Genomic DNA, 27,091 nt, shown 5'->3' with positions numbered 1-27,091 from the left:
TCAACAACTTGCTTCAGATACAACTTGTTATGGGATTCAAGCGAGAATCATTTGTGAAAATAATATGTGATAGAATTTTTATTGCACCGATGGTGTGTTCGTGCTAGTCATGACTCATGATAAGCCGTGTCATACGAAGTATGTGCTAGCGGACATATATATCGCGGACTTCGCTCCTCAATTTTTGAAGGTGACGTTTTTGGTCCGCACCCATTCATCCAGACCCTTGGAGGCGTTGAAGCGCCCGTAGCCGCTGGCTTTTGCGCCGCCATGTGGAAGCGCCGCCTCGTCGTGGACCGTCATGTTGTTGATGTGCACCGCCCCCGTCTCAATCTCGCGCGCAAAGCGCAGGCCGCGCCGGAGGTCCTCGGTGAAGACGGCAGAGGACAGACCGTACTCGGTGTCGTTGGCCACCCGTATCGCCTCGTCCTCGGACTCGACGCCCATGATGGAGACTGTCGGACCGAACGACTCGGTGCGGTACAGCTCCATGTCTGCCGTCACATTGTCCACGACGATCGGGCGCAGACGCGTGCCGCTTGCTTCTTGGGCGTCGAGGTTGCCTAACGCTACCGCGGCGCCTTTATTCAGGGCATCTTTCACGAGGGCCTTGTTCTTGTCGACGGCGACGCTGTTGATGAGCGTCAACGCATCGCCGCTGTTGGGGAACACCTTGTCAATGGCGTTGATGAACTTGTCTAGAAATTCCGGTTTTACGGACTTGTGCACGAGGATCTTTTCCGTGCTCATGCATATTTGTCCCGAGTGAAGAAAGGAGCCGAGGGCGCATTGGTCGGCGGCGAGCTGCAGATTCGCATCTTCCCAGACGATGGCTGGTGCCTTGCCGCCCAGCTCCAAGACGACGGGCTTCAGGTTCTCGCCGGCCAAGCGCCCTATGATGCGTCCGACACGTGTGCTGCCTGTGAAGTTGATCTTCTTGACCTGGGGATGGGCAATGGCGTGGGCGGTAATCTCGGCGGCGGCGGAGGGTTCGTGCACAATGAAGTTCAACACGCCGTCCGGCAGCCCTGCTTCGCGAAAGACCGACACGATGGCCGACATTGTCCGCGGCGCCACTTCCGAGCCTTTGAAGACGACTGTGTTGCCCGCCGCGATGGGAAAGGCGACGCAGCGAGTTCCGAGAATATAAGGGGCGTTCCTGGCAGAATCATTAGCACATGACTTGAGGGCAAGGAGAAGAGGGCCGACGGGTGCATAGACATACCAAGGGGCCATGGCCAGAACCACCCCGTAGGGTTCTCGCATGACAATGGCGCTTGTGGTTGGGTCCATCAAGGCTGGAAACGAGCCGTCGAGAGTGGCGATGCGGCCGGCAACGTCCTTGAGCATGCCTATTCCAACATCCAAGTTGAAGTTGCACCACGGCGGGGTGGCACCCGTCTCGGTCGCCATGTAGCTCGCCAGCTCCTCGCGGCGGGCGGCCATGACTTCGGCTGCCTTGAGAAATATGTCACGACGTTGCACCGGCGTCGTCGTGCGCCATGTCTTGAAGGCGTCCGCGGCGGCTGTTATGGCGGCGCTGGCGTCTGCCACCGTGGCAGAGCCGCAGCGGTGCGCAAGCTTGCCATTGCTGGGCGAAATGACATCAAAGGCCGCGTCCGTGTAGCAGTCATTGCCGCCGATGGAGAATGGCACTGTGAACGACGGAGGGTGCACCGACATGTTGACCGAAGCTGGCCGATTTCGTTTGCGAGAGTGCCGAGCGTGTGTGTGTCGCCTCCTTTTAAACCCAATGTTGGCCCGAGATGCGTGCCTGTCGTGGTATTATCTAACCACGATCTTCATTATATGGAGTACCTTAGCTCCGTCGGCAGGCCGCGACCTCCTACTAGTTACAGATGAAACGCAGCAGAGCAGACTCGCTCCTGCCCGGTGGTGCGGAGCGACCCCGCACACGCGGGCCGGCAAAGAAGGACCCGATAGGCCTCGCCAGGGCTTCATCGCGACCCCATGACGCTGCCAACCAATGCCGGCAAGCCATGGCGCAATGACAAACCCGGTGTCGATCGAGTATCTTGTCTGCACGTTGTGCCTGCGAGCAATGCAGTCCCCCGGAAGTTTATGGGAGACTTCCGGCATCCCGCAGCTTGTGATTGCACGTAGATACTTCGTGGTGACACTCAACCACCCACCGCAATCAATCAACACAAGACCAAGGCCACCAATGTCGACTCGACCCCGACTGGCTGGCCATAATGCATCACGCGCCCGCCAGTGAGCGGCTGCCAACTGCGTCAACGGTTCTTGGGGTGGTTCCAATTTTTCGACTACGGGTGCGGTCCCGCTACGGTGCAATGCAAGCGCCCCGAATCGAAGCACCGGCATGACCCGTGTTCTTCTCCGTCTCCGGTCCGGGACTCGTCTCACAGCTCCGGGTGGGTTGGCGGCTGAGCCAATGGCGGCTTACGAACTCGGCCCGGGCCTGGACGACGGCTGACGACGAACTCCGGCTGTTACTCCGGCCATAACCCCGGCCTGGTGCCGGGTGGCCAACGTGAGCCGTCCAACTTCACTCGTGGATGGCCCCTGCGTCATCGCCACTGCTGCAGAACCGTTGGGTCGAGGAACGGTTGTGACGTGTCACTGGTGTTGATGCGCACGGTTTCTACAACGAAGGTGAGCCGAGACAACAGCTGGGGGGGCAGGCCCCGCGCGCGACCAACGTACCTGGCTCTGGCCGGGTACCTGGCAAAACGAACCGAACCTCTGACTTTGCGGGAGCGGACGACTCGGTGTGGCTCGTAGGAGGCGGCGCCCGCTTCAGGACCAGCTTCGTTGCCGAAGGGGCTTGATCGTCCTCTGGATGATGCGGCTGTGCTGACCCCGCCATGGCGACGACCGGCGCGGTACGGAGGACAGGCAATGTGGTTGTTGCAGTATCCTTGTCAAGGCGTCGTCCGCGGTGGCAGTGGGTGGTCCTTCACCGAAGGCGAGTCCTCAAGTCCTCTCTGGTCATGCGGCCCTTGAGCGACAACTTGCGACAGACGGCGGAAATGGTGGAGCTCTTGCACCGCCGCTACGGCGGCTGAACGGTAAAGCTATCGCGGTCGGGCCAGTCACGAGCCGCTTATTCGGACTGTCGCCGTGGTGGACGGCGCTTTGGGGGGGGGGCGCGATGGGGGTAATAATAAGCCAGCGACGATGAAGGACGAGCAGGTGCGCGTCGACTTCCAGAAAGGCGGGAAAACGTGGAGAAATCAGTCGGACGACACTGGCGCGACCCACCGAAAAGAGAAGCCCACCCCTCCTGAATCCTCCCGAGGCCCAGCTTTGGCTAATCAGGGTGCGCGTGGCAGTAGACGACCGGCAAAATCAACTGGTGACTCCGCTTCTGGAGTGAAAGAAATGGTCGCCAGCGGCTGGCTGCAGCGTGTTCGTGCGCCCTCTGGCGCGGTGCCGCGGTCAAGGTGTGCGAGGGTAGAAGTGTACTTTGTACAAGGAGAGAGAAAGTGAGTCCAGAGTGGAGCGTGAGAGGCCGTGAGATGGGAGGAGAGACGGGCCAAGCAGAGAGACCCTGATGACTGGCGAATGGCTGATTGATCATGCTGCTTTGTACGAAGTACCTTGTCTTGCTTGTGCCTGTGTGTCTGTCGCGTGGCAGGCACCTCGACCAGTTCGCAGCGGTTTCGCTGTGGGCGGCCGGCCAGACTTGGTGCGAGTTGGAAGAGGACGTTTGTCTCGGTGGGCGGGCGGCCGCGGCCCCGCTTGTCTGTCCCATGGCAGGGATGGGGATGCGCGAATCCACCCACCGGTCCCATCCTGGCCTGGCCTGGCGGCGCCGTCGTTGCAGGCGAGCGGTTAGTACGGGCGGGAGAGGCATGGAAGAGGCATTGTTCGTCCGCCTACACGAGGTACCTACCTAGTACGTATAGTACGGGCAAGGAACCCGACGTACCGCGACTGGAACTACCGTAAGCAGGAAGCGGCGAAAGCAGCGGCCGTTCATCCCACCTTGCTTACCCTTCCCGTCCACGGGGCAGGTAGCGATGGCAATTTCAACATCACGTGACTTTACAGCGGTCCGCGGCCCAATCAGGAGACGCACTTTTCAATGGATCCCGCCGCCGCGGTCCCCCGGACTCGGGGCGGCCCCCTCAAACTGTTGCTGGGCGTAGGTAGGTTCCTGCCATGCCATGGCGCCGCGGCCACTGAAGAGTGACTTGTAGAAGCAGCACCTCATGGGGAGAGATCCACCACACTGCATGTAGGTGGACGCCGGGCAGGCCAGGCGGGGGCGCACTCCAATCCAATCCAGCCAGCCAGCCGGCGGCCAGACAGCGAGCCCCGCTCCCCGGGGACTCTCCCCCACCCATTCATCCACTACTCGTTGCGCCCGCACTCGCTGGAGCTGCTGCCCCCCGCTGCCCAGGCTGTTGTGCTGCAATGACCGGCCGCCTGTTGCAGCGCAGTACAAACCAGTCATTCCAGTTTTTTGTCTTTCTGACTCCTTGTCGGTCTTGTGCCTGCCGCCGCGATTCCTCAACCTCACCCACTGCCTCCGCTGTCGGCCCTGCCTGCCCTGCCCTGTCCTGCAGACGGACTTCGTCGTTTGCCAACAGCCCTCGCCGCCTTCATCCGACTGCGCGACGGCCAACTGTTGCGCTTCCTGCCTGCGCGCGCGCGCCGGCTCGTTACCCCGCCAGGCCTCGTCCGCCCAGCCTCGTTCGTCCTTGCTTGCCGTCTAACCTCGCTCGCGCTTGTGCTCTTTGCCCGCCTCACTTCGTCCGCCTCGCCACTCCTTCCACCGCAACGCGGCACTCCGCCCTCGTGTTTCGCCTCTGGACTCGTAAGAGTCTTGCGACGATCAAGACACACAGACAGAAAGACAAACAACCAGACGGGCAAACAGACAAACGTCCGTCCTGCTGCAGCACCAGCGGCGGCCGAGGCCCTCCCGCTGTAGCAAACCTCGCGGCGCATGGACGGCTCTTCCATCGTCGCCCGCGGGGCTGCCTCCATGAGCCCGACCAGCCCGGCCAGTTCTCGCCAGGGCAATGGCGGCCCCAAGCGCAAGCGCAGCACCGGCGTTGCGCCCGTGGAGAGCAGCCCCGGCAGCTTCATGGACGAGGACCATGCCGACCAAGGCGATCATGGCGACCAAGGCGATAGCGATAAGAAGCGTCAACCCGGCGTCAAGCGCGCCTGCAATGAGTGTCGCCAACAAAAGGTGAGTCGAGTCAACCCAAGCAAGCCCGTGTGTCTGCTCCTCGCCGCCGATGCTGACGCCCTCTCCCCCGAATCCCAGCTCCGCTGCGACGTCGTCCAGGAGCCCTTCCAGACCTGCTCGCGGTGTAACCGCCTCAAGCTAGAATGCAAAATCGAGTCCAACTTTAAGCGTGTGGGCAAGCGCTCCAAGCACGCCGAGATGGAAAAGGAAATTGATCGCCTGCGCCGCAACGTCGCCCGCGCCCGCGCCCAGGGCTACGTCCCTGACGAGGACGACGACATCGACTCCCCCGTCGCCCCCATAACCCCCGCGCCCTACACACATACCCGCAACCCCTCTCTCATGGGCTCCGACGAGGCCGTCTCGTCGCTGCTTCACCTTAAGAGGGGAGGTTCTTACAACGTGCAGCAGCACTACTCCCATGAGCTCGAGGGCGTCCGCCTCACCGACAACAACGTTACTCACCTCTTCAATGAGTTCTTCGCCTTTTATCATCCGTTTCTTCCTTTCCTTAGCCCGCAGCAGCCTCCCGACCAGTACAAGCAGCAGCATCCTCTTTTATTTTGGTCTATAATAGCCGTCGCCGCCCGCCGCTTCAGCCCCGCCGACTGCCCTAATCTCCTCACCAACCTCTCCGGGCCCATGACGCGCTTCCTCTGGACCACCATCGGCGAGGTCCCGAGCAACTACCACGTTGTCAAGGCTATGTGTCTGCTCTGCACTTGGCCGCTGCCTACGAGCACCACGACGTCTGATCCGACGCATATCCTGTGCGGTGTCATGATGAAGACGGCCACCGGCATCGGCTTGCACCGCCCCAACCACATCCGGGACTTTTCGCGCGTCTCTGTCGAACTGAACAAGGAGCAGCTGCATGATCGCGTGACCACATGGGCCGTCTGCAATATCGTCGCGCAAAACGTCGGAACCGGCTACGGCCAGCCCGCCTCGAGTCTGTACGACTGGACCCTCGCCCTTAGGCCGGGTGACGACCCTGCCCTGCACCTCTCTCGGGACTTGGAGGCGCGACTCCAGATCGAGCGCTTCTGCGATAAGGTCTCCAAGGAGATGTACAGCAATGCCAGCGATCCCCGTGGAGTAGCGGGAGATGAGCATCGGGCCATGCTCATGCGCGTCTACCGTCGCGACTACGGCGAGATGCAAGCCTCGGTTCTTTCCCAGCAACTTGGCCCCATCGTGAACCTGCACTTGCGGGCCGCGGCCTTGCACATGCGTCTGGCGGGATTCTTCGACTCAAGCAAGACGCCAGGTTACATGGACGACCTGATGGGTCTCTGGCGAGCGGCGACCAGTTTCCTCGACGAGCTGCTTGAGGTGGACAAGGTGACTTCTCCGCACGATGGCTTGGGCGGCACCATTCTCCTCTACGCGACCAATTACCTGCAGCAGATGCTTGTTGCGGCGGCGTTTACGCTGCTCAAGCTCATGAGGTCCTTCTTCTGCAAGACGATTGATTTTGACCGGGGCCGCAGCCTCTTCCACCACTCCATTCGAGCCATCCGGGCGACGAGTGTCGTCAACAATGACCTGCAATGGCGCCTGGCCGAGCTCATGGTGCAGATGTGGAACGGAGCTCGTCTCGAGAGTCGCAATGCGGCCTGGAACCGCGAAGACGACACGGCGATGCAAGTGGATGACAGCCTACAACTCAAGGTTCGCTGTCGACACAGCATGAGTCTGGTTTTCGACTCGGTATGGCGATGGCGCGAGGAATATCAATCACAGGGCAGAGGTTCGTTGGAGAGTGAGTTCGGCCGCGCCCGAACCCCTGAGCGCGCTACAGCGCCGGGGAGGACCGTTCTTGCGCCGACCTTGAGGAACGCGGCTGACCTTTCTTGTGCAGATACAAAGCAACCGACGAACCCGGACTCGGCCAACGAGTCCTCGGCGTCTTCGTCCCAGCTCGACAGCACGCTCATGCCGTCGCACATCCCGCCTACGTCCAACACGCTGCTCGGCACAAACGGAGCGCTGACGCCTAGCGCCACCGCGCTCTCGGCGGCCGCCTCCGGACCGAATAGCATGATAGGAGGAGGAGGGATGGGCTACGGCGACACGAATTACGACTTTTTCGACCCCCAGCATTGGATGCTGGACGGGCTTCTTGATTTCAATTACTCGTTTGTTCCTGCGCTCGAAGGGGCGTAGAGTGCGCCGACAGACACCCAGCATAAGGATTTTGAATTCTTCGTCCATGGCGAGTCTCCTCCGGGAAGCTGATAGCTCTCTTCAAGGACGCAATGGAACAGGGCTGAGGCGAGACGCGGCCTTGGAACGCGGCCTTGGTGGCACAAAACATGTCAACTGCATGGCTACCCGTGTTTTTGCGCGGCACGGGCAAGTACGTCGACAGCAGAGTCTATAATGATGCGAGCGTGGAGCAGCGGCGCCATGATTGCTGTTGCTCTTGTTGCCGCAATAATATAAGGGGGCCTGATGCAAGCGGTTGAAAATCTTATTGACCGCGCGGGAGCGGTGTGTTTGTCAGGCGCCGGGCCGCTTGTGACGATGCCCGTACGCGAGCGTTTTATTGACTGGGCGGCAGAAGTGGCATTCAGGAGATAGTGCACATGATACGAGAGCACAGCTGGCGTTTTGAACTGTACACGCAACGGGCCTTGATAGTGTTGTAACGAATTCACACTCGGAATACTTAATGACTGACTGGCTTTGTTTCCTCCCTTCCCCGGATGGTGCCCCTCGACGCTCATTGCGTCGTGTACCGGTCGCTCGGGCGCTTTTGGCGCCTCCGACGCCCCCTTGAACGACGAGGGAGGGCATCTTGGCTTGGGTGGTGATAAGAAACGACTCCCACGATCTGAGTGTCTGTTACGGCGGCCTTGGAACTGTATAGTTGCTCGTCGTTGCGCTGTGGTGTTTATATTACGCCCGGTGAGTGAGGTTTTGCTCGGCGGCACGGTGTAGTTTGATTTGTAGAGGAAAAGATGGAGTTGACTGCGTACTTTTCACGTTGAATCCTGTGTTGCTGCCGCCCGGTTCCTCCCTGATACTACATAGACATGGGACGAAGGGATTTGCCAAGTCAAAGACGAGACATTATCTCTTAGATCAGGAGCAGGAGCAGGAGCAGGAGCAGGAGCAACAGCAACAGCAACAGCAACAGCAACAGCAACAGCAACAGCAACAGCAACAGCAACAGCAACAGCAACAGCAACAGCAACAGCAACAGCAACAGCAACAGCAACAGCAACAGCAACAGCAACAGCAACAGCAACAGCAACAGCAACAGCAACAGCAACAGCAACAGCAACAGCAACAGCAACAGCAACAGCAACAGCAACAGCAACAGCAACAGCAACAGCAACAGCAACAGCAACAGCAACAGCAACAGCAACAGCAACAGCAACAGCAACAGCAACAGCAACAGCAACAGCAGCATTAAGGACACACCGCACCTCTTAAATCGGCACCAGCATGATGGACTTCTATACCTAGACGTCGTCGACGGAAGGAGGAGGAGGAGGACGAGGAGGAGGAGGAGGACGAGGAGGAGGACGAGGACGAGGAGGAGGGGAGTAAGGGGGGAAGGAGGCTTTCCTCTAGCGACTCGTTTCCGATCATCGCCGTGTCCGCCCCAGCCGCCTTTCTGATAATTCCAGGATGCCATCATTCTACGAAACCTGCAGTTCGATAGGAGTGTACGAGGCCGACATCCTGATCGAAGTGTTCCGCCTCCAGTCTCTTCTAGTGCACAGGCGCAACAAGCTGCTCTTATTTCTAGTTACTCACTTAGTACTCTCGTTTCCGCCCCTTCTCCCCCCTTTCCGCCGTGTCACCATGTACACTCTGATCACAGCTGCACGAGAGAGCATCCGGAGGAGTCTCAATACCCTGTCTATCCATGCACGACAGCCGCCGGTGATGACATTGACCAAGGTGGAAACTTAGACTTGTGTCCCTCTAGCAAATGCCATCGCCTGACACCTACTTCCGCCCTTGACAGGCCAGGCCAACGTCAATACACCCCTGACACTGACAGCTTGAAAAAGGAGGGTGAGAAGTCAAGGAGACGAGGGGGGTGAAGGAGGGGGGGGAGGGGGCGAAGCATAGCCAGAAGGATGCGAACACGCTTTGAAATTCTCCTAGGGCTATACACCGCCACTTGCCTTTGCTCGAGACTGACGATGACGATGGGCACAAGGAGGAGGACGAGGAAGAAGGATAGGGGGTGGTTGGATCTGCAGGATGCTGAGCCTGATGGAGTGCAGCACATACTCACCTCATCGGGGGCAGCAGGAAGCGGCGCCGCGGTGTGTGCATTATCCCCATTGCCATCATCATCATCATCATCATCATCATCATCATCATCAGGGGTCAGGGCAGGGCAGGGCAGCCAGCTATCCGGCTCAGCCTCACCACATGCATCGCAGCAACAACAACAACAAACAACATGGAAGCGTGCGTGTCCGTCCTCAACACCACCTATCGTATGCTTCCTACTTCCTCCTCTCCTCGACCTCACCACCATCCATTGCCACGCATGTATGCATGCATGCAGAGCCGGGACAAAACCAAGAACAACGACGACGACGACGAACCAAAAAAGAACAAGAACAACCACCACCACCACCACGACAACAACCACGACAACAACCAAAGAAAACAAAGATGCCTTGCCAATACAAGGAGTCGACCATGTATGTAACTGTATATAGCCTACGTTGACAACCATCTCCCTCCCCCCCCCCCCTCCCCTCCCCCCGTCAGCATCTCTATTTATGGCGTGGAGGCGGCGTCACGGCGCGGGGAGCCGGACGAGCAGGAAGAAGGGGTGGCAGAACCGGACGGGGGGCCCTGCCGGGGCAGTGTTGTAAGCCTGGTCCAGAAGAGGAGAGTTGTCTTTTGTTTTTTTTCCCTATCTTGCTGCTGCAGCACAAAAATAACACACAGACGCATGCTCACTCATACACACACTAAGAGCGGTTCCTTTTGCCCTCTGCAAGGCGAGCGATAGAGCGAGCAGCGGGGGACGGGGGATGGGGGGGGGGAAGGGATGGGCAGACCGGCATCTGTCCGACAGAACCGGGGGGAGGGACTGGCCATACGTATCACTTTGTGCGAAGTAGCAGATAACTAACTCGGAATTAGCTTTAGCACTCCCGCTACTCATCGTCGCACCAGCGATGAGACGCAGTCGGACCACACGTCGCGTCGCGCAGGAATATGGTTTCGGCGGCTGTGAACAAGTCCCAAGTCCTACTTTATGCCTACTCTGTACAATGTCCAGAAACGACAAGAAAAAAAAATAAAAAATTAAAACGGCATGCGCGTGTGTAGGAGTCCGTCCGTCTTCCTCTGTCCAACAGGAGACGGACTAGGCCAGAACAACGAGCAACCGCAAGCGGTCAACGACTATAATACATGCGTAGTTAGTCTCAGCCCCCCCCCCTTTTCCCTCCCTGCTTACCCCCCAAAACCCCAAAACCCCAACTCATCCAGGCAGGGCAACACGCAGCAGCAACGTCGCAGCCCTGAACGCCGTTTCCATTTCCTTCCCTTCCCTTTCGACTTTGCGGTCCACACTCCCCTTGTCCTTGTCCCTTCCCGTCAGCTTGTCCCTGTCCGTCCGTCCATCCTACTGCCTTCATTCTCGCTCCCCCCATATCCGCGACGACGACAACGCCGCCGCCGCCGCCAACAGCAAATACGGTGTGAATACGTAGTACATGGTATACACTTACAAAGCAGCAGCAGCAGCAGCAGTGGTGGTGGTGGTACCTCATCTCGCCCGCATTCTCGCCCTCGCACGTTTTCGTCAGGGCATGGGGGCGTGAGGCAAGGCACTACATACTACGTACACTGCACTGCGCCGTTTGGCGTTGGCGTTGGGTGCCCCCCCCTGGTGCGCGCGCGTGTGTGTGTGCTTCTCACCCCCCGTTGCACCAAGTGGAAGGAGGAGGAGGAAGAGGAGGAGGAGGAAGAGGAGGAGGAAGGAGGAGCGGCAGTTCACGCAAAAGAAGAACCAGAGACGCGAGCAACACAACAGAACAAACGGGCGGGAAGAAAAAGGTCAGAAAAAAAGGGGGGCTGCCAGCCAGCCGGAGAAAAGAAAACAAAAATTAAGCTCACGGCCCGGAGAATTGTAATGGAGAGAGAGCGAGATGGGGACAGAAGCCAAGAGGGCTACAGCAAACACACATGCCATGCCATGCCACGCCTTGCCTTGCCTCGCCATGCCAACCAAAAGATAGACATACCACAGCAACAGCGTTCCTAGTGTATCACTAATTAACGGCCCCCTTCACTCGCACTCACCTCTTGCTGTATCGTACTGTCCTTTCCTTTCCTGTCCTGTCCTAGACTGCACTGCCGTACCGCTCAAAACGGGAACCGGAAAGACGGGGAAGAGATGGGGAAGGGAGAACCCTCCAGGCTGTTAGGACTCTGACCAACACTTGGGGGCCCCCGGTTCAGTCCAGCAGCTCTCAGCCAGCGGCGCGGGGCGCAGACATCTCATCGACAAAACCGTGGCACACACAGACACACAGACACACGCACACTGCCACACACACACACACACACACAGACGCAACACCACGCAACAAGACACAACAAGACACACGCACACATAACACAACAAGCACGAGCCAGGGGTGGCCCCTACATAACAAGAAAAAGAGAGGAAAAAACGTGGGAGCGGCGCCGCAGGTTGGAGGACGAGCAAGACTGCCAGAGAAAAATAAGGGGGCACACACTTCGGCGCGAGCCGCTCCCGCAGCGGAGAGGCACCCCCAAGCAAAAAGGGCCAAGAAACTCGCAACAGAAGAGCCTCAACAGCCACCACCATCACCACCAACCCAACAGGGCTCTCGTCGGGGGGGCGCGGAGGGGGGCGTGCATGATGTCAAAGACGATCCGCATGCTGAGAAGCCGAGTGTAGTATGTATGAGCTTCCCCATGTGTAGTACGTAGCAGCATGAAGACACGCTTCGTGTAAGCCATGGCATGCCCCTTTCGGGGCCCCAAAGATGTGATCCGGAGAGGGAGATGAGGGGGAAGGGACAAGGGGAGAAGGACAAGCCTGATGGCGACCGAGGGATCCGGATGTCGCGAATCCTGCGTGAGGGGGGCGCGAAACGGTCCCCTGAGCGCGTGGGTTTGGCGCCTTTCTGTTCCCTCCCGGTCTGGCGACACGACTAGCAGCTTGCTCGCTCTCAGCCCCGTAGTATCGCCCCATAGCAAAGGAGAAAAAAACATCGCAACTTCCCTGAATTTCATTCCATCGAATAGTCAGGGATCGGAAGTAAGCGGTTATACGTTTTTCTGGTTGTCCAGCATCGTGGTCGTGGTTAAAAAATCAAGTTACGACCTGGCTTTCTCAGCAACCAGGGGCCCTGAAGCCGCCACATTTGCGTTCGGCTCGCCATGGGCAACGCTTGCCTGCAGATCCCGAATGTCACCTCATCAGCAGATTCATCCACTCACATGATCGAGTGACAGCTCCCTTTTCCTTCGTAATTAGAGAGCGCTGAGGGTCGGCAAAGAGAATGTCACTGGGATGAGATGCTGTTGCCTTGTATCGCAAGTTGTGACGCCAAGGGAGCACGGATCATCGTCATCAACGTCACGAACCCGTCCTTTTCGTCCGCGGCCCCGATACAGTACACACCGTACTTGCCTGCTCCCATGAGAAGCGCGCAGCGTGCCAGCAGGGGACAGAGAGGGGGGAGGGGAGCCACGACGGACTCACCCTGGGCTCAGATTGCAGACTCCTCCGGCCAACACGACGCTCTGACCAGCAACCACAACAACGGGCCCCCCCAAAAAACCTGCTGCCCTGCCCCTCCCCCCTTCTATTTTCCCTCCTCCAGATAGTCATGGCGGCCCAGCAACCAACAGCCATCTCGCTCGCATCCAATCCGCACACGGACATCGAGGTTGCCACCAAGCTATTTGTCGTCATGGGCCCGCCACGAGCGTCGTCGATGAAAAGAGAGTCTGGCTTGATCGTCGAGACGGCCACCCGATTCCATTCGGAGGCGAGACAGGAGAGGCACTCAGGGGGGGCACACCCGATCCCAATAGCGTCTCCAGCTTTGAGACCTGATGGCGGTGAATTTGAGTCTTTGGTCCCGAGCCAAAATTTTGCGCTCTTCCCGCTGGGCTTGACCGATGGCGAGGCCTCGACCCGTCACAAGCAGGGGGGTGTGAAGTCCCGAGTCCCGGCGGCCATTCCCTTCATCAGCGGGTTCCGAACCATGGAGCCATGCCATGGGTCGGCCAACATCTTGGCTCCACAAAGTCGCGGCTCCTCATCGTCCGCGCCCGCACTGCCCTGCATGTGTCCCGTGTTCACCCCCTCCTGTGACGGAAGCTCGAGGGTCGAGGGCGGCCCGAGCGTGGGCGCGGATCACCACAGTGCGCTTTCACGCATGGTAGTGACGAACGGGCAACAGCCACCGCAGGAGGGGTGTGTGTGTCTGGATGGGCTTCCTTTGGCCTCTGTCGATGCCGGCGGCCCACCAAGTATGCGTGCCGTTACTCATCACGGGGGCACCCACGCGACCACTCGTAAGAGGTTTTTCCAATTGCAGATTGGACCGAGTCGGCGATTTACGCCATTGTCATTGGCGACAGACGACGGACACCGGCTTCCGCCTTCCTCGAGAGGCAAGGAAAAGAAAGGCTCACTGGCAAAGGTTCTTGCGGCACTGGCTTTGTCGCCGCCCCGGCAGGAAAGGCGTCATGCGCAGGAGGACTAAGGAGGGGTGAAACAGGCGAGTGGGAGGGGGAGTCCGCCTTCGTCCAAACCTTTCTCTCGCCATGGAGCGAGCGCTCGATGTACAGTACCTCCTGCTTGAGGAAGATAGAGGTACATGACGCCATCAAGCAGTCCCTCTCTGGAATTCTCGACGAGCCCCACAGCGACAAAGCCTCCAAGAGCCTTAGGCCGCCTCCCTCTTCGGGGAATGACAGACGAGATGAGCAGTGCTCGTATGAAAAATGCCGGGACAATGCAGGCGGCATCGCCCATGGAGGGCGGTTGATGGGGCCAAGGTCTCCGTATCGCTGGCCTGGCAGGCTGGGAGATGCATCATCTGCAGCCCAGGTACTAAAGCAGTCCGTACGCTGCAATAGCAGAACCAAGGTGACGAGGAACAGGCACCGTGTTTGGTGCAGACAACCTTGGCTGCCAAGGCGACCTGATGGCGTGGGTGGCACTGGCGACGACAAGCAAGACCCAAAGGAACGACTCCACACCGCGTGACCCGTGAGCCATAGAACATTCAGCCCTCTGCGAGTCTGGCAGCTCTGGCAAGCTGATCGTCGACAGACGCGGAGCCGGGCAAGGGTTGGAGACAGCCGGGTGCGGACGGGCGGCGTTGTGTTGGCCGCGACGCCAGCCTCAGCCGTTCGGCAGTCTCAAGCCCTACCGCCGCGCATCTTGTGAGCGCTCTGGCTTTCGATATTCATTACCCCTTTTGCCATTCAGAACCGCTGGATAAACGCAGCGGAAAGCTTGTACCAGTACACCGCATGGAGACGCATCCTGCGATGGGCAATCGTCGGTATGCGCACATCGGCGCGTAGGACAAGACAGAGAATCAATCTCGACAACGTCCCGCGGCCCGAGTATTCGGTAGCGCTGTGTCACCGCAGAACAGCCAGCCAACGAGTGAGCAGCGGTGCCGTGGGCAGAGGCTTCGGATGAGGTTGTTGGTTGGTCGAAGACACGGGTGCGGCTGTCTTCAACAACGATGAGGTGATGGAGGGGCAAGGGGCTTCGAAGATCCCCGGCAAGATGGGCGCTTATGCCTTGCCGACTTGACAGTGGAATCTGAGCGATTCGAATGCGGGTTGAGATACGCCGCTTCGAATCGAGCGCTTATGCGCGTCCCTGATGTGATAGCCGCGGCGAGGCGCTCGACGTGTAGACCCTTGAGACAGCGTCGGCTGACAGGCCGCGACCTCCCGACGCCGCCCCGACGCGGCCGCAGATTCTGAGGCCAAGCAAGGTCTTCCAGAATGCACGACGACATTGGGGCGGTGCGCACAATCTCTCTCGCGAGGCTGTGTCGAGGGCGAAAGAAGACAGTCCATCTTGATGCACTATACTGCACCAACCGGTACCTACGTACATGGAGCCGTGGGCGGTTGCGGTTGTGGCAATGCTAGGACGTTGTTTAGGCCAGCGAGAAGGGCGATGCGGCACCTTTACTGCAGCTGCAGGAACACACAGAAGAGGTTGAGCATGGGGGCCGGACACCCCTGTCGTTTCGTCGCGGTATGCCCGCCCTTCCCGTGGAACAGGCAGTAACGGTATGAACGAGACCATTTCAGAAAAGGGGGCTCGGATCAGGGCCAGACTTCTCCCATTCTTCGCCCCTGAGAGATCAACGAGCGGGCGAGGATGGGGAGACGGGCGGCCGAATGCGGCATGTTACCGGGGCGGCCAATGCCGCGGATCCGAAAAGTCGGCGTGAGTGATGTCTGGTGTGATGCAGGGATACCTCGACGTACTTCGTATGTATGGCAGAGACGGACATGAGAGCCGAACGACGACAACGGCTGCTGCTGACGGGGCGCATGAGACCGGGGCAGGAGACGGGAGAGGTGCGGCGGACAAGCAGCGCGCGCACCGTGGATGTGAGCGAGCAGCCCTGGCTGGGGTGGACGACGGGGGGGAGGGGCAGAGGCAGAGGCAGCGCAGCACAGCACAGCGCAGCACAGCACAGCACTGCGCAGCGCGAGACAGCGGCAGAGCGAACGTCGCCTGCGTGTGTGCGTGCGTGCGTCCGTTGCGTGCGCGCGCGTGCCTTGGTTGGGCCGGCTGGCCTGGTCGGTCGTGGACGGTTGGAAATACGGAGTAGCATTTGGGGAGGAGACGGCGGTGCGTTGGCTGTGCAGGTCGCTTACACATGGCTCGGTATCCAATGGCAGCGCACTTGGCAGCGGGTAGACGCGCGCGTACGGCTTCTCGTTGGGGGTTAGCCCGTCTCGCGGGCCCGGCCACCATTGGCCCGACCGGCCACCGACCAGGGTGTCGGCGACGTGCAACGGGGCCGTGCCTGCATGTCTGGGAGGGGGGCGTGTGCGCTGGAGCCAGCCAATGACTGCCCCTGCAACGTGCCTAGCGCGTCCCGACAGTTCGGTTCGCCCCGGTCGGCTCGCCTGCACTTGGCCTTGCTGACTGGCTGCTTGCGGGGCCACTACCTGGTCACCACCTCCCATCCCCGGCCGAACCTTGTTGTCCCCGACGCCTCTCTCTGTCTGGCAAGCAGCCTCTCCAGGCGCACCACACCTCTCTCTCTCTCTTTCTCCCTCTCTCTCTCTCTCTCGCTCCCTCTCCTTCGCCCAAGTGGCCTCCCGCGTCGCCCCCGCCCTGGCCCCGTGTGTGCTACATAGGTACAAACGTTAGTTGTACTGTGCCTTTGTTCTTGTCGTCGGCCGCCACCGGCAACCCAGTCATGCCCGCGTGCGGCGACCCCTCTGATGACCCTGGACGTACACCGAAGGCTTCAATCGCAAGCCTGGCAGGCATCACTCGGGATTTCGCCACAGACCTCCAAGGCAGCGATGCTCTCGCCCTCGCGATGCCCGTTGTGCTCTGCTAATCCCACGAACCTAGTGGAATGCTCATCGGATTCAAGCGCCACGGCTGCTAGTAGTTTAACTGCTCAGGCCCGTGCCCCGAGCCTTCCCAGCACTGCCTTGAAACCACATCCGGTTTGTGATCGTATCCTTGAGCGGGGCCCCGACGTGGCTAGAGCGACTTGCCGCTGTGCCCTCTGAGTTCCAGTGGAGGTATACAAATCGCATGTTACCAGCGAGCAGATCCACCGGCAGCGAATTCAATTAGCACGGCACGGTAAGGCCTCATCAGCGTCCGAGCAGGGCTTGACAGGGTCTTTTTCTTCTCATATCATGGCATGCTGTAAGAGCTGCTCTCCGGCGTTATCATTCGCCACGACGATGTTGGAGAATGGAGCTCAAATTGCCTTGAACAATAAGAGATGAGCATCTCAAGCAGTCATGTACCTCACACAGAACAACAGCCATGGGCAAGTGATGGCGCATCTTCACTGCTCCTGAGTCTTTAAGCTCCTGAAGCCACTTTTGCGCCCCAGCTCCACCAAGCCATGACCCCTCAGCTGCTCAGGCCCCATGATTTGAATACCTACGAGCCGATCTTATACTAGTATGCAGCTTTCCCGTGGATCGATGGCCTATGCACAGAGGCAATGCTGCCGTGTGCGAGGACCGGGGGCCATCACCTTATGGTTCCAGGCCCGGCTCCCTCATCATCCGGGACCCTGTTGACGATCACCACTGCGTTGACCGCTGTGCTGTGCTATGCTGTATGGTGTGTTTCGTGATGCGTAGTCCGCATTGTCACGTATTGTACATAAGCCCCAGTCCTAGGTCCTCGTCATCTGACAAATAAGAGATCGTGGTAGGCGAGATGACGATCCCGCCGGTTTGGAAATTGGAGGCCCCCAGCATTTGTTTGACGTGCAGGCAAGACCGTCTTTTCTAGGGCGGGCGCTCGGAAGCCGTCGGCGTTAACGTGACGGCGATGCGCGGCTGGCCTACCTTATCGATGTGTTCAAGGCGTCCTTTCAGACTGATCAAGGGCAAAGGCTTCACCTAGGCTAGGTCCGGTTCGGGAGGGATATTGCTTAGGGGTTTTAGCACGAGTGATCCTGTCTAAGGCTGCGGCATTCTCAGAAAGGGGGGGGGGCACTGCAGCTGCCCATGTTTGTTACTTGTTACCCCAGGTCCCGCCTGGTTGGCGGCCGATGGTTAGCAGTCAGATACGCATTTGAACAGCAGCCTACTGTATCGCCCTGGCAAGGGCGGAACTTTGTCGGTTGGTAATGCATGTCGCTATGCGCGATCAGCCTTTCCAGTCGCACAACCTCATGGGCCGTCAGCCTGGAGCAAAGCTGTCGCTCGGTGCCCTGCATCTGCTTCTGTCAGTGGCTACTCAAGACTGGCAGTGTCCTGTGGCGGCGTTGCATCCGTCGGATCTCAGCAGTACGACCAATGGAGCAGACGGTGAGCAAATTTGGGTGCCGGTCTGTGGGAGTGGTAGACAAAGTCGTCCAAGTTCTTCCGGGCCCGGGCCCTCGGGCACGTACCCGAAGGCAGCGTCCCGGGCCCGTGACCTTTGAGCGAGGTCTCGGCAAGTTGTATTGACAGGACAGTCGCGCTGCTGCATGGGGAAAAGATACATGTCGCATGGACTTGAGCTGCCTGTCGAGGCCTTCACGATGCCATCTAGACGAGAAGCCGCAGAAAAAGGCGGCCCTGCGGGCGGGGCGGACATGCCGTGCGATTGCACAACAGCACGCTTCCTCGGACCCCAATGGGACCTTGCCCTGCCAGCCTTGAGGGAGCCGCCGCCATTGATGGTCCGGTCAGCGACCTGGGGAGCTAAGATACTTGATGAGGTAGGTACTACGAAGTCGCAAGGGTACATGACAGGAGCCTCTCCTCGTGTCACACTCACATGCTGTCATGCCGGGGCGGGCCAGCCAGCTACACGGGAGGATCAGCCCAGTTGAGGCGGCATGATCGTTTGAGAATGGATGTCTGTATGTGAGCGACGGTCTGCAGTGAAGGCGGGGGACGCGTTTTGCTGCACGTCACGTCGATGGCACGGCCGGTGCTGCGTGCACGCGGCGTCTTCGGCCGCCGTCCATTTGGTAGAGTCGATACAGATTATGTCCGTCAACCTAGATGTGGCGTGCCCATTCTCTACGATCGCAACGGCAGCAGACCGAGCTCGTTCATCCGTGCTAGATGAAGCGCCCCTGTGTCCATGCTCGTATGCCCACCGTACCAATGCAGTGACTGCATTGACGCAGCGGTGGATCAAGCGACGGACATCCAGGGACCCGACGCATCGGCGCCCATCACGCTGCGCCATGAAGCAGTCGGTGGTCTGGGGCAAGAGTGCCGTGCCCGCGGAGATCGCATCAGCAGGCAGGTAGGCTCCGGCGGGCGTCGTGGTGGTGGTGGTGGCCTCATGAATCAGTCAATGGGCAATGAATGGGACAGGACGCCGGCCTAGGGGACGGCAAGAGAGGCTCCCTGGGAGAGCCTCAGTGGGATTGGGGGCGGCCGGCCACTGGGGACAATAGGTGGGCGACAATAAAGAGACGACCCTCACTGTGCGCGCCAGTGACGATGCACGGACCGCTATCAGGCTAGGAGTATAGGACGGAGCTGTCTCGCTTGCCCCGTCTGGCCCATATCGCACAGTACCCCATTGGTCTGTACCTTAGACATGCAGCCCTCGAGCACCAGTGGTAGGCGTGGTGGATGCGCCTGGTGACTGCCCGACCATGATACCTAGTGGCGATGGCGATGGTGATGGAGATGAGGATGAGAATGATGTAGCGTTCGGCCATTTCCTGCCTCGGACGCACCCTCAACTGGCGGGGCAGTTGCATTGGGCCGCACAGCGTCTGTAGCTTCTCCGGGGGATGGTCCAAGTAATGGGGAAGGAGCGAGGGGCGGACGAAGTGACCTGATGCTGCATGTACTCCGTACGAGCAAGGCGTGCTGTGGATGACGAAGGGCAGGCACTACGCGCTACTTCTTGCCTGCCCTTCCCGTCCCCCTCCTGCACTCTGGGTGCAAACTGTACTTCCCCGATCCACAGACCCCCGGACAGCCCACGAGCCGCCTGAGGGCCGCAAGGCGCCGGCGCTCCTGCCGTGGCCGTTCCTGCACGTCCGGCAAATACTACTACGGGGTGCGGAGTACCAAGTCTGTACTGTACGATCCTGCACGCGCACACAAGACGAACGAGCAAATCGCTGCGTGTGGCCTTCGGGCATGGGATCACTTTCCCGAGTCCAGGCGATCATGAGCGCGGCCAGCAAGAACGAAGCCCCATGCCTTGAGATTGGAACAGTACTATACCATACGGCACAGTACTGAAGTGTAATTAATTACCTGAGCACCCAGGTGGTTTGCTCCTGCTGCCTCGTGATGGCCGGGCACTGTCATCGTTGCTCACCTCGACCCAGAGTCACGCACATGCGAAGGAGTCTGTCTTCGTAGAGTCACGTCACGCAATAGGGAGGGCTCACCGCCTTGAGCCCTGTCAGTCGGCGGCCTTGGCTCCATCTCGCAGACCTCGCAAAGTCTCCCAGGCTTCCCATTGTGCGAAGCATGCCGCCCACGGCTGTCTTCTTCGCCTGTCTGTCTGTCTGTCTGTCTGTCTGTCTGTCTGCCACGGTCCCGCCACCCAACTCGACAAGCGCGGCTACCACGGTCGCGTCGCATCACATCGCGCGTCGCGTCCCAGCGTATGGCAGCCCAAGGCAGCCCACAGCGGAGCGCCGTGCATGGGCATCCCTTTGCCTCCGCAGCGCTGGTACTATCCGGGGCATCAGTCAAGTCGTCAATGGCTACTAGAGGTTGTGAGTGCCTGCCCTGTGCATTGTGGCCGACGCATCCCCTCGCGGGCCTCGGCCTGCCTCTTCACTTTCTACGGCGGGCGCGGCTGTCGGTGGCTGCCGGCATGTCAACTCGACTCTGGACATGACGCCCCCAATTGCTTGCTTCCTTCTTCTTCGACGAGAGGCTGCAGAGCCAGGTATGAAGTAGGTAGGCACGTACAGCACGGCTCAGAACCTGCGTTTTACGGCGGTCTCCTCGGCGACCTCCGTTGAACTCGGCTGTCAGAGGCTCACAGACCCAGGAAGCCAAGGCACCATGTGAGCGTCGGGTAACGGACGCCTGAGCGTGCGGGATGCTGTTTCTGCCCATCGTTGCCGGCTCCCCTTGGGACATCACTCATCCATGGCGGCCTGTGCTCACCCCCCTTCTCGCGATGGCACCCGTCATGGATGAGCAAGTTACGAAAGGCCTCGCCCAGCTCGTCCCTGCCGCGAGGTATCAAGTCAGCAATCAATTTTCCACGCCGACGCATTCATCTTGCGACAAGCAGCGCGCTTCACAGAGGCAGTCACCCCAACGACGGCTCCGGAGCAAAACGGCTGAGCAGGCTGGCCACCCCTTGGGCAGGTTGCGGCCAGAGTATTGCAATACATACATAGGTAACAGCAAGATCTACTCTCAACTGTCGGCCGCATTGGACCGCTCGTGGAAGCCGCCGGCGATGGCATCTCAAAATACGTACGGCAGCCCGTCTCCCCCTGCAGCCTTCTTCCTGTGTGGAACAGTGGGCCCGACTCCTCCAACTTCGCTGTATCCTGCGGCCGATCCACGGATCCAGGTGCTAGCATCTTTCGGCGTTCAGGACCTGGTGGTCGTACGCAGCCAGATTCACACCAGCCGCCCGCAGGCGCCGGCCGCGAATTCAGGGTGCGGCGTAGGCCAGCAGTAAGGACTGTCACTGGGGTGGCCTCGTCGTGGTTGCCGGCAGACCAGCGGGCGCCGTTGGAGGGCCCCCGAACCGCATCAACTCTAATGGCAGCCGGGCTGAACAGAGCCCAGCTGGGTAGACGGCGAAGGCAGCCCCGGAACCGAAGCGTGGCCTTGGTTTGCCGCATCGCATTACCGTCCTCGATGTACAAACGACGCGCACCCCCGGCTGGACATTGGTGAGGCGAGGGCCGCAGTCTGGTCCGCGCCCGCCCGACATTTGCAAATCCGTACTCAATCAATCTCTTCGTCCGCCTCTGCCTCTGTGTCTTTCGCCTGGGCTCACGCGCAGGCGACCAAAAAAAAGGGCATACGAACGAACCGCAGCACACCCCCCAAACTCTCGAAGCCGCCCCCATGCCCACCCATCTACGGTCTAGCTATCTTGGGAGTCTGGCAGCCCCCCCCACCCGGGCCGGCGGCTATGAGGCATGCACGACAATACCTTAGCTGCTGCACTGTACAGCGCCCCAAGTACTCCGTTCTCGCGCTGCCCTGCCGATGTCACCCCCCGGTTCACTTTGAGACGCCCCCCCCCCCGGTCGACGGGGGCCCGATCCGTACACCCCCCGGCATGGCTGCGCAGTGGCGCACACCACGTCGGACAGGGCCACGGCGAGGAATAGATCCCTGACGGGTCCTGGGACGGGACCATGCTGAAGTCGAGGTACTTGGGACGCTTCCCACGGACGGGATGGCGCCCTCGAGGGGAGTGAGCCGGCGACTCGACTTGAACTCCCTGCACGTACAAAGAGGAGTCTGGTCTGGCCTGGATCAGGAGTAGTATTACGTCGAATCCAGGAAGCCGCCATTTACACACAAGTACAAAGAGGACGGGCCATCTGCCATCCTCGCAGCCTTTGGTTCTCACTCACAGTCTTCCCACTCGTCTGCCTCCCCAGTTCGCCTCCCCACCAGGCCCTTACTCAGACCCCTTTGCTGGCTTAGACGCGGCCGCGGCCACAGAGGGCTGATTCTCTCCCCCATCGTGCTTCTGGTGCACTCCGTTGCGGTCTGCCTCGCCTCCTTGACCTCTCTCGTCGCCCGAGAGCTCCAGCAAAACGGTGTATATATCTGCGTCGAACCCTCGGCATACGAATCTGCTTGTGCGACGTTGCTGCTGGCTGGTCTCACACAACTCCGGCTCCGTCACTTACATCGACCGCTGACGGCACTCCCTTGTCCTGCCCTGCCCTGCCCTGCGCCTTAACACCCGCTGCAAGTGCATGCCTCTCCGGCCAACAAGTCCTTCGCGACCCAGCTGCCCACACAACCAATTCGCGGGGGCCCACCTAATCATGGTCGAACAACAACAATATATCTCGCCTGCCCTGCCGCATTCGGACGCTTTGTCGGAAGCTCCCAACTTGACAGACGGTGCTCGGTCGTCGTCGACTTCGTCCTATTACTCCCCAGTACGCGCCCCTCTCTCCCTTGACATCGTCATGTTGCCCCTTCACTCTTAAAGAGAAGCACCCTCCTCCCTCTCCTTCCATCAACTCTGAGCCGCGCCGCTGCCCCCCCAAAACTGACCATGTGTGCCCGTCAGGTCTCGTCCTTCAACATCCCTCCGCCGTGCGACGCCAACCTCTTGACCCCCATCTCCACTGCGGGCTCGCCTCCTCTGCACCAGCTTCGCAAGTTGATGGGACACTACCCTCCTCCTCCAGCAAGTCCTCAGACACAGGAGCCTACGCCTCCCGGTAGCTCCAAGATGTACCACCAGTGGAACAACCAGTTCGACATGAACGGCCAGCCTAGTAGTACCAGCTCCCCCATGGCGACTCCTGCCCACGTCGCCCCGGAATCCTTTTACATCGCCGACGAACGACGCACCCCAGGCCCCCCCGAGCCCTATATGGGCATGTTCGGCGTTTCCGACTCCGCGGCCGACCCTGGGCACATCTCCAACACCGGGCCGCCGTACTACATCGATGTCTCCCAAATGGGTAACCAGAACCCCATGATGGTTCGCGACAACCCCCCGATGCCCGTCGACCCTCATCACCGCGATATTGGCCGTCCCATTCCACCCACGAGCCATCTTCTAAGCCATCCACACCCACATCTCAGACACGCGCGCCGCCCCAGCACAGACAACCCAATCCTGCGCGGGCGCATGCCGGAGCCTCACCGCTCTCCCAGTGGCTCTCCTCGACGTCGCGCAGTTGCTGGCAACAGCAGGGTCAAGAAGGCACGATCCTCCAAGCGCCAGTCGGGGACTCCTCGGAACAGCCAACAGGCGGATCCATCCGAAGAGCACAAGAACTGCAACGGAGAGGAAGTGCCCCCTCGCCTGAAGAACACCTGCCCAGAAGAAGAGCGGTGTATCTTTGAATCTCGCTGGCGTCACCGCCATCAGCGAGGCCAGGACATGTGGGACAGCATCCAAGAGGACTTCACCAAGCGCTTTAACAAGAGCCACGGCAAGGAGATGCTCCAAATGAAGTTTAAGCGCGCTCGGTCCAAGTACATCGAGTGGCTGCCAAGAGACGTAAGTTGTCCCAGGAGCCCCCAGTAAGAGGCGAATCTTGACCGGACGCTAATCAAATTTCACACTTGACAGGAGGAGATTTTGCGCGAGGCCTGGAAGCGAATGGAGCGCGACAGATATCAAACCCTTCTCGAGTTGTTTGTCGAGATGGGCGGCTCGCGTAACATGCGCCTCAACTCGAGCGACATTGAGGTCAAGGTGGTCAACGACTTGAAGCTCGAGGAGCATCTCTACATGGAAAGCTACCGAGATATGGATGTCCGCAGGCGACGCAAGGTCTCGGCGAAGAAGCGAACGGGGGGACCTCACGACGACATGGCTGGTGGAGACGACATGATGGGGATCGACCCGCGCACGACTCATAACGAGGAAGACGTCATCAACCAAGTCCACGGCCGGAGGGAACCGATGCGGTGGGAGACGGACTCATCGGCACACTCTGCGGAGATGATGGAAATGCCGGTTTGGGGGGACAACCGAGCCTCAATGAAGCTAGACGCAGCACCAGGCCTAAGGTTGGTGAACGGGGTCAACCGCGGCGTCTATCCGGCACCCAAGTGAGGCGCGGGCCCCTCCCCGCCCAGGCCTCGGGGCTTGGATGATGGTGGTCACGGCATGGCGCGAGAACGGTGACATGGAGGGGGGGGGCGTTCCTGGGACACGGAACATGGGCAGGTTCTCTCAATGGGGCTTCATTTGCGAAGAGAAGGGTATACCTGCGTTTGCCGGGTGGCCGCGGTGTTTTGTTGGTGTTTTTGGGGGGGAGGGGCCGCAAATCTCTGTTTAGACTGTTGTCATCTTCTCGTCGAAGAGCCCACTACTCGCTGTCTTTTGGTTGTTGTTATTTTTTTGTTCTTTGGAAGGGCACGCTACCCCTTGTCTAGGGCCCATAGCTTATCGTCACTCTTGGATACCAGAATCGAATCGCAAGGCACACAGTATCTACTATCACACACGCTGCATTTCGTCCGTCTGTAGGTGGTGTCTTAGTTACGCAAGGACCACCACTTTGTTCCGCACCAAGACCAAGGGGATCGGCACTTGCGGGCACAAGCGCATAGTAAGTTAGGTAGTTACGGAGTAAGTTGGTAGATGTCAACGGGGAGCCGCGCGCGCGCCGCCTGTGGCTCCGTTCGGCACAAGTACCACCACTGCAAATGCCGGATCGGGCGACCAACACCAGGCGGACAAACCCTTCCCCCTCCCCCCCCCCTACCCACCGTCGATTTAGATCGGACAGGCCCCATTGCTGTACTACGTACTGTCATACGTAGGTAGGTACATACAATACTCCATACGTCTCGTGTGGTGCTGCAGGGCCAGCTAGGCAGGGCAGGGCAGGGCAGGGCACTGCGCCGGTGGCTGAGATCTGAGGCTCCCAGGGACATGCTACGTTAGTACATGCGTAGTACTATCTCGCATCAGGCCGGTGTCTCGCTTTGTCGCTCGCGCCTGGGCTGGCGCGCGCACATGCCCCATTGAAAATGATGCGCGTTGCTGCTGGGCGGTAATGAATTTCTGTTGCTCCATTGCCCAGGAGGACCTACTCTTCACTTGGGTGAATGGGTGAATTTGCGTCTGTGGGGTGATGCAGTATGTCAGTAGCTCATGGTGCAATACGTACCGTAAGGGATGTACTTCGTGCGTGCTTCGAAAAAATCAAAATCAAATCAAGGAAAATGGCTCTGGCAGCGAACGGCGACGACGACGACGACGATGGGGCTCAAGATGGGCGCAAAGCTAGTGACTGCCGGCGCACTGCAGGGACCTCTTCCAGTCGGCCCGCCGGTCTGCGCCGTGCAAGGGCAGGACCAGCGGTTCCCAAAGTACATAGCAGGTAAGAGCGGGCGAGAGATGCTGACGCTGGCCGTGTCCTGCCCTATCGAGAGTCGTCAGTGACAGTCATTGACTGAAAGATGGCGCTGGTATTGTTGTCGCCCGGCCCGGGCTTAGCGCCACGCCGACAAAACACGCCGGCCGTCGCCTCGACTACATACCGGCGGGCAGGGCAAGGCGGGCGAGGCTGCGGCGACCAAGATGAACAGTCGCCGGCGGGCTGCACGGCTATCAGGATCCAGGGCTACTACCGGTATAGAGTGGTGTAACTACCTGCCAGCCGACACAGCGGCCGCGTCGGTGTTAAGGGGCATGGCAACGCCGATGTCGAGATGGGCCGTGGCTACTCAGGTCAGCTGTGTGATATATTTTGGAATTGTATGCATCTTCAAGCTGTAGCATTGGTGCGCGAAGCGGGCGGCGCCATTTGCCACGGGCCTCATGGTGAACCTCTCTCACGCTCACCTTCACTAAAAGTGGCATGGCGAGCTCAAGATGCCGTGGCGGCAAATGCAATGGGGAAGGAGGAAAGGGGGGGAGGGCGCGAGTTTCAACAGTGGCAGCGGCAGCAGCAACAGCAACACCAAGTCGCCGCAGCACAGCGCCGCGCCGCGCCGCACTGCCCTGCCAAGGGCACCTCATGCGTGCGATTCCGATTCCCGTTCCTGGGCCTCCTTGGTTGGTGCGGCACATTTTGCGTCTGTTTGTTGGTCGTGCTCCGTGCTGGATAAACGTCATTCGCGCAGAACGGGCCGGCCGCAACCCACGTTGTGCATCCGATGGCCGCAACGTAGGTCTGCTCAGCAATCGGCCGCTGTACCGATTCAAGATACGTTCAGCACACTTGGGCTATGCCATTGGGGGCATGGCCATGTGGATATGTATCGTGGCACCGCAGGTTCCGTTCCCATCTCAGAGACGGCCGCATCGTCGCCAATCGTGCTCCCATACCACAATTGGACATGCGGTGCGGGGCAGGCAGCCATCGTCGGCCACCATCGATGGGATTCGTGCCACGCCCAAGATTCGAGGTCCGGACCTTGCGGCGCCAGCCTCAAGCGTGGGGGGGGACGGTCGTCCATTGCCTTGGTAGGTACATTACCTACATACGTATGTATGGCCATGTGACGCTAAATCGCGCCGCCACCCGGCCTTGTCGATAACTTGACACTGCGACTGCGCTTGTT

At 59.7% G+C, this 27,091-nt stretch overlaps 5 protein-coding genes across 5 annotated transcripts; 3 read left to right on the top strand and 2 right to left on the bottom strand.

The window, feature by feature from the left end:
- Window positions 1-177: 177 nt before the first annotated feature.
- Window positions 178-1,683, bottom strand: JDV02_009216 (uncharacterized protein; the record flags this gene model as incomplete). The annotated part of the gene is made up of 2 exons (XM_047990865.1): window positions 178-1,159; window positions 1,226-1,683. 2 exons carry the CDS (start codon window positions 1,681-1,683, stop codon window positions 178-180), a joined length of 1,440 nt encoding a protein of 479 aa, XP_047846875.1.
- An 869-nt stretch (window positions 1,684-2,552) lies between these two features.
- JDV02_009215 (uncharacterized protein) lies at window positions 2,553-2,851 on the bottom strand (the record flags this gene model as incomplete). The annotated part of the gene is made up of 2 exons (XM_047990864.1): window positions 2,553-2,626; window positions 2,689-2,851. 2 exons carry the CDS (start codon window positions 2,849-2,851, stop codon window positions 2,553-2,555), a joined length of 237 nt encoding a protein of 78 aa, XP_047846874.1.
- A 1,597-nt stretch (window positions 2,852-4,448) lies between these two features.
- Window positions 4,449-7,877, top strand: JDV02_009214 (uncharacterized protein). The gene is made up of 3 exons (XM_047990863.1): window positions 4,449-5,188; window positions 5,267-6,941; window positions 7,053-7,877. The coding sequence occupies exons 1-3, from the start codon at window positions 4,940-4,942 to the stop codon at window positions 7,355-7,357; spliced, it is 2,229 nt and encodes a 742-aa protein (XP_047846873.1). The 5' UTR covers window positions 4,449-4,939; the 3' UTR covers window positions 7,358-7,877.
- A 277-nt stretch (window positions 7,878-8,154) lies between these two features.
- JDV02_009213 (uncharacterized protein) lies at window positions 8,155-8,612 on the top strand (the record flags this gene model as incomplete). The annotated part of the gene is made up of 2 exons (XM_047990862.1): window positions 8,155-8,168; window positions 8,228-8,612. The coding sequence occupies 2 exons, from the start codon at window positions 8,155-8,157 to the stop codon at window positions 8,610-8,612; spliced, it is 399 nt and encodes a 132-aa protein (XP_047846872.1).
- Window positions 8,613-22,872: 14,260 nt separating this feature from the next.
- Window positions 22,873-24,770, top strand: JDV02_009212 (uncharacterized protein; the record flags this gene model as incomplete). Its single annotated transcript, XM_047990861.1, has 3 exons — window positions 22,873-22,989; window positions 23,124-24,068; window positions 24,141-24,770. 3 exons carry the CDS (start codon window positions 22,873-22,875, stop codon window positions 24,627-24,629), a joined length of 1,551 nt encoding a protein of 516 aa, XP_047846871.1. The 3' UTR covers window positions 24,630-24,770.
- Between the last annotated feature and the right edge of the window lie 2,321 nt (window positions 24,771-27,091).

The sequence above is a fragment of the Purpureocillium takamizusanense genome, chromosome 9 (assembly GCF_022605165.1).
Source record: "Purpureocillium takamizusanense chromosome 9, complete sequence".
Classification (NCBI taxonomy): domain Eukaryota; kingdom Fungi; phylum Ascomycota; class Sordariomycetes; order Hypocreales; family Ophiocordycipitaceae; genus Purpureocillium; species Purpureocillium takamizusanense.
This window is presented reverse-complemented; position numbering and strand designations above follow the sequence as displayed.

Excerpts from the sequence above, each read along its gene's own strand:
- JDV02_009214 (XM_047990863.1), top strand. The coding sequence starts at position 4,940 with ATGGACGGCTCTTCCATCGTCGCCCGCGGGGCTGCCTCCATGAGCCCG. Across the intron at positions 5,189-5,266 it reads ATGAGTGTCGCCAACAAAAG|CTCCGCTGCGACGTCGTCCA; the intron begins GTGAGTCGAGTC and ends CCCGAATCCCAG. Across the intron at positions 6,942-7,052 it reads ATATCAATCACAGGGCAGAG|ATACAAAGCAACCGACGAAC; the intron begins GTTCGTTGGAGA and ends TTTCTTGTGCAG.